Source organism: Bufo gargarizans, chromosome 6, assembly GCF_014858855.1.
Source record: "Bufo gargarizans isolate SCDJY-AF-19 chromosome 6, ASM1485885v1, whole genome shotgun sequence".
In the NCBI taxonomy this organism is placed as follows: domain Eukaryota; kingdom Metazoa; phylum Chordata; class Amphibia; order Anura; family Bufonidae; genus Bufo; species Bufo gargarizans.
The window spans coordinates 1037094-1049401 of record NC_058085.1 but is presented as its reverse complement, the minus strand read 5'-3'; the positions used below and the strand labels follow the sequence as shown (position 1 = coordinate 1049401).

Sequence of the window (12308 nt, the reverse complement as noted above, 5' to 3'; positions counted from 1 at the left end):
CATTATCATTATTAAATGTTACGTTTTACCCCCTCTGTCCCCTAGGGGATCAGTATTTTTGCATTTTCATACAGGAGGTGAACATGTCCATATGTAGAATCTGTGGGCAGAAGGTAAAGCGTGGCACCATGTGGCACGTGGCAATGTTGGCACCACGGCCCTGCTTCAACACATGCAGCATCACCATAAAGTGGCCTGGGAGACCTTGTTGGTTCTTACCGTGACACAGTGTAGTCATTTTAACATTATCATTATTAAATGTTAAGTTTTACCCCCTCTGTCCCCTAGGGGATGAGTATTTTTGTATTTTCATTCGTGTCTTGGAAGAACAGGTCATCTCCGTCCTGTCACTATTCCAGGGATCTTTAGAGTTAGTATGTCCCGAGATTACGGTGTATGAGCCCTCCTACCATCTGGGTCCGCTCATATGGTTAAGAGTCAGGGCGAGGATTAGGGATGTTTTAGGACAGTGGTGGCGAACCTATGGTACGGGTGCCAGAAAAGGCACTCCCGAGCCCTCTCTGTGGGCACCTGCACCCTGGAAAATGTCTATGGTGTACCAATATGCCTTAGACTTTTCCTGTCCTTCATCAGCGCATGGCATACTATATACAGCACAGGCAGCGCATTGAATGAAGGCAGGCTATTATAGCTAATTGATAAAATACATGGAAGATATGCTATTGGACTGTAGTACTAAAGGTTAAATTGCAGTGTTGGCACTTTGTGATAAATAAGTGGGTTTTGGGTTGCAGTTTGGGCACTCTGCCTATAAATGGTTCACCATCACTGCTTTAGGAGGTTACTTGCTCCCTTTTCCGGGTGTTTATTCCCGTTTACCTTCGGTGTACGGTGTGGAGTTTCCCCCCACTCCCCACTGTGACACCTCCACACTATGTCACCTTGCAACTCTGTGGCCTCCTCATGCTGCTGCCACCTCCACACTACCTTGCCACTTTTTTCGGCCTGGCTGACATCATTTATTTGACCCTTCTTCTGATCTGTCAGAAGGAAGTAAAAATTAGATGCACAACGGATCCTGTCTGTGTAGCAGCTGTAAGGCCTCTATGGTCCCATCAGAATTGGCTTGTGATTTGGTAACCAAAAGCAGGAGTGGGTACAAAACACAGAAGACATGCAAATATTCCATTCACGTGTCATCTCGGTTTTGGATCCACTCCTCTTTTTTTTGGCATTAGCAATACTGATGGATTACTGACCAAATGCTGACCAAGTGAAGGTGGGTTAGTGTTCTGACGGATCAGAGGAAGGGCAAAATAATCAGTAACGTCAACACAAACTTACTGCTGACACCCTCTCCACTCTGTTAGTGGGCTCTACTTGTATAAGCATTTAATAGAACAGGTACCGTAGACATCTATGTGGAATCAGCTGATGAAGGTGTGAAAGGAGTGCGCTTCTTCTTGGCGCTAACATCGACCTGTAAGGCTGAGTTCATACTTGAGTTATTTGGTCAGTTTTGGCCCCGTGACTGCACAAATAAGTGAAGTGTGCAGTGATTCTAAGAGCGAGCCTGTCATATGCATGTCATACGGATTCACAGTATTGTTTCACTACCACAGCAGACTCCCTATGTGTGTTACTGCAAGGCACAGAGTGTTCTACACCACTATAAAGGCTCTCTGCAGCCAGGAAATAGCCATTTTTTTAACCCGATTCGGTGTGAATAAATTCGGATCGAATCAAATTTTTTTGAAAAAAAAAACAAAATCAGCGAACCAGCCAAATCGAATTTTTTAAAAATTCTCTCATCTCTATTTATGAGCTACTGCGATGTTTAGGTCTCATGACACTCAGTTGGTGAAATGGAGCATTTAAGGAAAGTGCTGCATTTTTATCCTCTGAGGTACTTTTTAAGTGGTTTTCTGTGGTCTTGTGTGTGTTCGTTGTTGATATGGTGGACATGGGCTCTGAGGTTTATTTGGGATGGGCTGGATTCTCCTTTTAGGCAGACATTGGCTGTTTCTGTATGAAAAATACTTAATGTTATTCAAGCAGTGATTGAAATGAAACCTCCACATTAGGGTGACCACGTGTCCTGGATCGCCCTGGACAGTCCTGCATTTGGAGAGTCTATCCCGGGTCCCGGTCACCCTCATTCCGGGACAATGCAGTGTCCCAGAATGACCTGAGCCGCCGACAGCTGCTGTGACCAGGGCCATTTCACACAGAGGGGCTCTGTCAGAAGGGGGGCGCCGGCAGGAGATGAGCGCTGCACTTCCATTGTGGAAGTGCTCGCTCATCTCTATAGTCATCTGTATCGTTGTCCTCAGGACGGCGATACAAATGTCTGTGCTGTGGCAGCCAGCAGGGGAGGGAGATGTGGGTCCCCTCTCTGTTCCTCTGATTGGCTGCCGGCCTAGTGCTGGCAGCCTATCACTCAGAGGCCGGTACAATGATGTCATTGCGCCGCCTGAGCCAGCGAGGGACACAGGCCGGAAGAGACCTGCATTCTATCCTGGAGGGGGCAAGATTTTATATATATATATTTATATATATATATATATATATATATGTACAAATTACAATACTGGCACATGAGGGGGGCTACTGGCACATGATAGGGGGGGCTCTTATTACTGGCACATGATTGGGGGCCATCTATGGGGGCTCTTTTTACTGGCACATGATTAGGGGCATCTATGGGGGCATATCTTACTGGCACATGATTGGGGGCATCTATTGGGGCACTTATTACTGGTACATTATTAGGTGGCACTAAAGGGGCATCTACTGAGGCTAAAAAGAAGGGGTATTTTATATGGGGGGTCTCTGTATAGGGGCATTTTATACTGGGACACATTATGGTGGGTGCTATGGGGAAGGGGGGAAAGGAGCACTATGGGGTCATCTACGGGGGCACTGAGAAGGGGTATTTTATATTGCCACATTATGGGAACATTAGCTCAACTGGGGGCATTACAAGGGGGTATGTTTTGCACATTATAAGGAGAATTATTTCTACTGGGGGGGCATTATGGTGGGCGTTATTACTCCCCCATGGTATGACCCCCTAGTAGCAGCACCAGCCTCTCCCTGCTCTGCTGTCCCTCTGCCTATTCTCCAAATCCTTATTATGAAATCTTTCTCATTAGCATAAAGCAGATCAGCTCCACCAAGCCCCCGGCCAAAGTGTTGAAGTGGCGTCCGAGATCCCCAAGGGCTAAGCCAAGTAATTTTAAGTTTTCATGTGGAGTATGTTTATGTTATACACATATAGCCTACACTGTGCCACACAATATACAGTATACCGCTACACTGTTTAGGGGTTATACTGTTTATTGTACAGCATGGCACAGAGGTTATATTGTCCGGCATGGTGTAACCTCCATACATTTTATGTACAGTATACAGTAATCCGCCTTGCCATCTATGCTTTGAATCTGGTTTTATATGTTACTTGGTTTTTGTACATTTACTTGCATGTGCTAGTTGAGACCTGCTGTGATTGGGTTTTAGTTAGGGCTCTTTCACACTTGCGTTCTTTTCTTCCGGCATAGAGTTCCGTCGTCGGGGCTCTATGCCGGAAGAATCCTGATCAGTTTTCTCCTAATGCATTCTGAATGGAGAGAAATCCGTTCAGGATGCATCAGGATGTCTTCAGTTCCGGAACAGAACATTTTTTGGCCGGAGAAAATACCGCAGCATGCTGCGCTTTTTGCTCCAGCCAAAAATCCTGAAGACTTGCCGCAAGGCCGGATCCGGAATTAATGCCCATTGAAAGGCATTGATCCGGATCCGGCCTTAAGCTAAACGTCGTTTCGGCGCATTGCCGGATCCGACGTTTAGCTTTTTCTGAATGGTTACCATGGCTGCTGGGACGCTAAAGTCCTGGCAGCCATGGTAAAGTGTAGTGGGGAGTGGGGGAGCAGTATACTTACCATCCGTGCGGCTCCCGGGGTGCTCCAGAGTGACGTCAGGGCGCCCCACGCGCATGGATGACGTGATCGCATGGCACATCATCCATGCGCATGGGGCGCTCTGACGTCATTCTGGAGCGCCCCGGGAGCCGCACGGACTGTAAGTATACCGCTCCCCCGCTCCCCACTACTACTATGGCAACCAGGACTTTAATAGCGTCCTGGCTGCCATAGTAACACTGAACGCATTTTGAAAACGGATCCTTCTTCAAATGCTTTCAGTTCACTTGCGTTTTTCCGGATCCGGCGTGTAATTCCGGCAAGTGAAAGAGCCCTAAGTTATTAAATGCTAACATGACAGTTTTTGGGTTTTGCACATTATTTTTTTAAGAGGTGTCTAAGTAGCCAGTTAATGTATGCAGAAATACTGAAAAATGCACATGCAGATATGTTTTTGCCAGTCTCAAGTATAAGTTTGACGAAATGCACTTGTGAAAGTAAGTGTTCCTGAATGGCAGTTAGAAAATGTGGTCACCCTACTCCACATCCTCTGGACAAAGAGGTTTTTTGCCGCCGCTGAGATGAGTATCATTAGGAATTGCATAATGTCTACATTAAGTCACCTGCAACCTTCTGCTTAACCGCCTCCGGACCGCCTAATGCAGGATCGCGGTCCGGAGGCGGCAGCCCTGCGCAGAATCACGCGTCTACGCGTCATCTCGCGAGACGCGTGACTTCCTGTGAACGCGCGCACACAGGTGCACGCGTTCACAGGATCGCAAGGTAAGAGACAGGATCTACAGCCTGCCAGCGGCGATCGTTCGCTGGCAGGCTGTAGATGCAATTTTTTTTAACCCCTAACAGGTATATTAGACGCTGTTTTGATAACAGCATCTAATATACCTGCTACCTGGTCCTCTGGTGGTCCCTTTTGTTTACAGGGGGGTTATCAATGACAGGGGGGTGATTACCCCATATACACCCCCTAATCAGCCCCTGTCATTGATCACCCCCCCCCCTGTAAGGCTCCATTCAGACGTCCGTATGATTTTTACGGATCCACGGATACATGTATCGGATCTGCAAAACACATACGGACGCCTGAATGGAGCCTTACAGGGGGGTTATCAATGACAGGGGGGTGATCACCCCATATACACTCCCTAATCAGCCCCTGTCATTGATCACCCCCCCCCCTGTAAGGCTCCATTCAGACGTCCGTATGATTTTTACAGATACATGGATCGGATCCGCAAAACACATACGGACGTCTGAATGGAGCCTTACAGGGGGGTGATCAATGACAGGGGGGTGATCACCCCATATACACTCCCTGATCACCCCCTGTCATTGATCACCCCCCTGTCATTAATCACCCCCCCCCCCCCCCCCCCGTAAGGCTCCATTCAGACATTTCTTTGGCACAAGTTAGCGGAATTTATTTATTTATTTTTTTCTTACTTTTTTTCTTTTTAAGTCTCATATTCCACTAACTTGTGTCAAAAAATAAAATCTCACATGAACTCACCATAACCCTCACGAAATCCAAATGCGTAAAATTTTTTAGACATTTATATTCCAGACTTCTTCTCACGCTTTAGGGCCCCTAAAATGCCAGGGCAGTATAAATACCCCACATGTGACCCCATTTCGGAAAGAAGACACCCCAAGGTATTCCGTGAGGGGCATATTGAGTCCATGAAAGATTTAAATTTTTGTCCCAAGTTAGCGGAAAGTGAGACTTTGTGAGAAAAAATAAAAAAAAAATCAATTTCCGCTAACTTGTGCCAAAAAACATAATTTCTATGAACTCGCCAGGCCCCTCATTAAATACCTTGGGGTGTCTTCTTTCCAAAACGGGGTCACATGTGGGGTATTTATACTGCCCTGGCATTTAAGGGGCCCGAAAGCGTGAGAAGAAGTCTGGGATCCAAATGTCTAAAAATGCCCTCCTAAAAGGAATTTGGGCCCCTTTGCGCATCTAGGCTGCAAAAAAGTGTCACACATGTGGTATCGCCGTACTCAGGAGAAGTTGGGGAATGTGTTTTGGGGTGTCATTTTACATATACCCATGCTGGGTGAGATAAATATCTTGGTCAAATGCCAACTTTGTATTGAAAAAATGGGAAAAGTTGTCTTTTGCCGAGATATTTCTCTCACCCAGCATGGGTATATGTAAAATGACACCCCAAAACACATTCCCCAACTTCTCCTGAGTACGGCGATACCACATGTGTGACACTTTTTTGCCGCCTAGGTGGGCAAATGGGCCCACATTCCAAAGAGCACCTTTCGGATTTCACAGGGCATTTTTTTATAGATTTTGATTTCAAACTACTTCTCACGCATATGGGCCCCTAAAATGCCAGGGCAGTATAACTACCCCACAAGTGACCCCATTTTGGAAAGAAGACACCCCAAGGTATTCCGTGAGGGGCATGGCGAGTTCCTAGAATTTTTTATTTTTGGCCACATAAATATCTTGGTCAAATGCCAACTTTGTATAAAAAAAATGGCAAAAGTTGTCTTTTGCCGAGATATTTCTCTCACCCAGCATGGGTATATGTAAAATGACACCCCAAAACACATTCCCCAACTTCTCCTGAGTACGGCGATACCACATGTGTGACACTTTTTTGTCACCTAGGTGGGCAAAGGGGCCCACATTCCAAAGAGCACCTTTTGGATTTCACCACCATTTTTTACAGATTTTGATTTCAAACTACTTTGCACGCATTTGGGCCCCTAAAATGCCAGGGCAGTATAACTACCCCACAAGTGACCCCATTTTGGAAAGAAGACACCCCAAGGTATTTCATGATGGGCATAGTGAGTTCATGGAAGTTTTTATTTTTTGTCACAAGTTAGTGGAATATGAGACTTTGTAAGGAAAAAAAATAAAATCATCATTTTCCGCTAACTTGTGACAAAAAATAAAAAGTTCTATGAACTCACTATGCCCATCAGCGAATACCTTAGGGTGTCTACTTTCCGAAATGGGGTTATTTGTGGGGGTTTTCTACTGTCTGGCCATTGTAGAACCTCAGGAAACATGACAGGTGCTCAGAAAGTCAGAACTGCTTCAAAAAGATGGAAATTCACATTTTTGTACCATAGTTTGTAAACGCTATAGCTTTTACCCAAACCATTTTTTTTTAACCCAAACATTTTTTTTTTTATCAAAGACATGTAGAACAATAAATTTAGCGAAAAATTTATATATGGATGTCGTTTTTTTAAATTTCGTTAAATTTCGATTAATAACAAAAAAAGTAAAAATGTCAGCAGCAATGAAATACCACAAAATGAAAGCTCTATTAGTGAGAAGAAAAGGAGGTAAAATTCATTTGGGTGGTAAGTTGCATGACCGAGCAATAAACGGTGAAAGTAGTGTAGTACAGAAGTGTAAAAAGTGGCCTGGTCATTAAGGGGGTTTCAGCTAGGGGGGTTGAAGTGGTTAAAGGGCTTCTGTCACCCCACTAAAGTAATTTTTTTGGGGGGGGCTAGTTAAATTCCTTATACTGCGATATATGAAAATATAATGCTCTTACTTTCATTCAGCAGTTTTTTCTAAAAACTAACTGTTATAATATGTAAATTAGGTCTCTACCAGCAAGTAGGGCATCTACTTGCTGGTAGCCGCCGCAAAAAAATGCCCCCTCGTCCTGTTGATTGACAGGGCCAGCCGCGATCTCCTCCTCCAGCCGGCCCTGTCAGCATTTCAAAAAATCACGCGCCTGTGTTCATTCGGCGCAGGTGCTCTGAGATGAGGAGGCTCGCCCCCTCAGCACTCCCTCAGTGCGCCTGCGCCGATGACATCTTCTCTTTCGGTGATGTCATCGGCGCAGGTGCACTGAGGGAGTTCTGAGGAGGCGAGCCTCCTCATCTCAGAGCGTATGCGCTAAATGAACACAGGCGCACGATTTTTGAAATGCTGACAGGGCCGGCCGGAGGAGATCACGGCTGGCCCTGTCAATCAACAGGACGAGGGGGCGTTTTTTTGCGGCGGCTACCACCAAGTAGACGCCCTACTTGCTGGTAGAGACCTCATTTACATATTATAAAAGTATGTTTTTAGAAGAAACTGCTGAAGGAAAGTAAGTAAGAGCATTATATTTTCATATATCGCAGTATAAGGAATTTAACTAGCCCCACAAAAAAAAAAATTACTTTAGTGGGGTGACAGAAGCCCTTTAATAATGGTGTCTAATATACTGATCATTTATCATTATTCTAGATATAATAGCCACTGCTGGGTGAGCAATGATAACGGAATGAAAAGGAAGGGTATATAAAATGAAAAAAAAAATATAAGTATAACCTACCTCCAACAGAGGGCAGACAGGTCTTTCCACCGTCCTTCAAGCAACATTTACTTCCAGGAGCGCACTCGCTGTCAGAGGTGCAAAAATCATCACGTCGCTTAGTGGTTTTATTGGGGTTTTCAGGGCATGTGCCAGCCCTCTCTGTACGTACAGAAAGAATCATAGACATAGTAAGTGAATTACATAGCAAAGAAAATTACAACTACAATAAAAACAAATGCAAATCTAATACATGATCGCTAACCCCAAGCTTTGTTTATGCCCAAGTGCATTTCAACCTAAAATCACATAACTTAAAGGGGTTTTCTCAAGACGCAGGTTTATACTTACCTGCTCCCGGCGCACCGTCCACTTCCTGGTTTCGGCAGGGGGCGGGCTCCATCTTCATTGATGTTTTCTCCCGGCCAGGCCGTGCGCTGTACTGAACGCGGACGCCGAGTCCGCGCATGCGCCCTGGTGACTTCTTCCTGGCCAGTATAGTATACTTGCCAGGAAGAAGTCACCAGGGCGCATGCCCGGACTCGGCGTGCGCGTTCAGTACAGCGCGTGGCTGGCCGGGAGAAGAAAAGAAGACGTCTGCGCACGCGCGGCCACCGCGATTCCTGAGAAGAGCGGTGGCCGTAACCAGGGGAGACGGAAGACGACAGTCAGGTAAGTATAGGTTTATTTTTTTCTAAGGGGTGGGGATTTGTTAATTAAATATATTTAGAAAAATGATCACTGTTAAATCATTAACAGATTTAACAGTGATTGTCACGGATGATCCGCGAGAATATTGAACTGTTCTCCCAATATTATCAATATTACTCTGCCTTATTGATCAGTAGGTCTATTAAACAGTAATTATTTCCCTAGGCCCCAGAACCTACAATTTGATTATTCAGAGCGTCTCCTTCTGTCCTTCTGTTGTACCCAGAGAACAACATAGTCCTTTTGTTCAAGTCAGTCAATAGATGCCCAGCAGATAACGCAATTACAGCTGGCTTCCTCAGGTTGACAAAAGAACTTCCCTTTCTGAAGAGATATCACAGCTAGGTGTGAAGACTGCACCTGGGGGGAGCCATATGGTGTCGTTGCCATAAGGGTCTGTAAGCTAGCTTGCTGCAGACAGGCCGGCACCAAGGTTTCCCAGATTGCAACATGAATCTGAGATATGATTTTTACCTTTTTAAGAGAGACCATGCATCTTATGGACGTAAAAATTACATCATCGTGTCACTCAGAATTCACTGGACGTTTACATCGGACAAACATAACTCTAAGATGTGCCCAGGTAAAGTTATGGTGTTACCCCATCATAGAACCAGTTATAATAGTAATATTTGGTATCCCTGAACTCCATATTTTGTGGGGAATGTGAATATGTGCTTGTTACTTGTGTACAGCGGAGACATCCCGCGATATGGCACATGCCATATTTCAGAACTGACATTCACCTCAGGAATACAGCCTGCCCAGCAGGCGGACTCTCAATTCCCCGCCTTGATTCTGGGACCCTTTATAACAAAGACCTAGAATCTGCTAAAGGAGTTCTTCCACTTTTAACACCTAAAGAGGGCCTCAGCCAGAGAACCTGTGGGCTGTAGGCATATTACACTGGACAAAGGCTTCTTGGACTTTATCCCTGCAACGGACTATTTCACCAACAGACATCTTTTCTGCGGAAACTAAGTATTTTCTTTCTTTTCTCCCTTTTGTTTATTGGACTATACTTTCCTTGATTATTGTGTTAATAATTACTGTGCATCGTGATAATTTGTATTGTATATAGATATATAATAAATGACCTCCAAGTCATTTCTCTAGCAATATGCCTGTTTTCAAACACTGCAAAAACTTACCCTAGCCTCTCCGAAGGGAAAGCTACTCGGTTGTGTTATCTAGATAGTGGGTTCCTTGCTCCCATAAATTGCAAGGTGGTGGCAGTTAAACTACCCTGTGTGTGGTTCCGGTCCGGTCGCTCATACGCTTACTGGCGGTCAATCGGCGGTCCACTCCCTGCGCTTTCAGCCTATCGACTGTACAGACTCAAGTTAGACTGTCGGTGTGCTGAAAGTGGCTGGGAGGCCTGTTTGCGGATTGACCACTAGGGGCGCTGTGACGGTTTTGTGACATATTGTGGCTGCGGCGGTCGCAGTTCGTCACAGTGATCATTAAGATGATAATTGTGGACCTTTTAATAAGTGATGGCTTATCCCGAGGAAAGGCTATGACTAGCTGATCAACAGGGGTTCGACACTCTGCACCCTGCCAATCAGCGGTTTGGCTATAACTCCAGAGAATGAAGCAGACAATCAATGGGAGCAGCGCTAACTACCCTGTCACTCCCCACTTGGTAGGATTGGGCTGGTTCTACTTCCTGCCAGGAGGGGGGGATGTCCAGTCTAGTGAAAGAGACGAGGAGAAGAGAGTTCCTGTTATGATAGTGGGGAAGTAAGGATGGCACATGTCAGAGCTTCTACTCCCAGGAATTGTATCTTACTTCCTTGTGAGACCAACACTCCAGAGAGATCTGCAAAATTCCAGAGCACAGCTTCAAGAAAGCATCAGTGTAACAAGACAGCAAAATACAGCTTTACAGACACTGCTGCAAGGTGAGGGACAATAGTTCAGACACTACCACCTACCTAAACCATCGCTAGGCCAGACTAACACTAACATCATACTACAGTGGACACCTATATCCACAAGTATGTGCTAGTGCCAACCTATTGCAATCCAACCAGACACCATATTTTGTATTTATTGCTGCTGAATGTGCCACAAGTTATATTTTGCACTCAGTAAAAAGAGACTTTTATAAGTTTACTCCTGGCCTAATTCTTCAAACTACTTTCTCACTGCACCAATAGCCAGGGATCAATGGCCTAAGGGAGTATACCATGATTCAACATCTCATCAGGGTCACTACCACTCCTATCCTCTACACCAATTCCTCATGAGCTTGCTGCAGAGTTATAGCCGATCAACCATGCCGAGCATAGGCCATTACTTAACCCCTTTACTCGCACTTAGAAAAAATGTTTTTATATGTCATAGCAGCGTATCAAAGGTTTTGATTAGGGATGAGCGAACCCGAACTGTATAGTTCGGGTTAGTACCGAATTTTGGGGTGTCCGTGACACGGACCCGAACATTTTCGTAAAAGTCCGGGTTCGGGTTCGGTGTTCGTCGCTTTCTTGGTGCTTTTTGAAAGGCTGCAAAGCAGCCAATCAACAAGCGTCATACTACTTGCCCCAAGAGGCCATCACAGCCATGCCTACTATTGGCATGGCTGTGATTGGCCAGAGCACCATGTGACCCAGCCTCTATTTAAGCTGGAGTCACATAGCGCCGCCCGTCACTCTGCTCTGATCAGCATAGGGAGAGGTTGCGGCTGCGACAGTAGGGCGAGATTAGGCAGATTAACTCCTCCAAAGGACTTGATTAATTGATCGATCTGCAGCTGTGGATCATTGAGCTGCTGATACTCAATTGCTCACTGTTTTTAGGCTGCCCAGACCGTTTGTCAGTCACTTTTTTCTGGGGTGATCGGCGGCCATTTTGTGTCTTGTGGTGTGCCAGCACAAGCTGCGACCAAGTGCATTTAACCCTTAATGGTGTGGTTGTTTTTTGGCTAATTCCTACATCAGTGTGAAGCTGTCACACCAAGTGCATTTAACCAACAATAGTCTGGTTATTTTTTGGCCATATACTACATCAGGGGCAAGCTGCGCCTTTCACCAAGTGCATTTAACCCTCAATGGTGTGGTTGTTTTTTGGCTAAATCCTACATCAGGGTGAAGCTGTCACACCAAGTGCATTTAACCAGCAATAGTCTGTTTATTTTTTGGCCATATACTACATCAGGGGCAAGCTGCGCCTGTCACCAAGTGCATTTAACCCTCAGTAGTGTGGTTGGTCAAGCTGTCACACCAAGTGCATTTAACCATCAATAGTGTGGTTATTTTTTGGCCATATCCCAGTCTAATTCTGTCAGTAAACCTATACCTGTCATCCAGCGCCTAAATACTAGGCCTCAAATTTATATCCTGCTAAATCTGTCGTTACTGCTGTACTGTTGTGGCTGGGCAAGTTATTTAGTGTCCGTCAAAGCACATTT

At 45.4% G+C, this 12308-nt stretch overlaps 1 protein-coding gene across 2 annotated transcripts in view; it reads right to left on the bottom strand.

Moving 5' to 3' along the window:
* Positions 1–12308, bottom strand: part of LOC122939826 (perlwapin-like) — a 39845-nt gene that overhangs the window by 10348 nt on the left and 17189 nt on the right. For both annotated transcript variants that reach the window (XM_044296003.1, XM_044296002.1), the window contains exon 3: positions 8207–8347. In XM_044296003.1, the coding sequence (XP_044151938.1) occupies positions 8207–8347 (141 nt within the window). The remainder of the gene's footprint in view (positions 1–8206; positions 8348–12308) is intronic.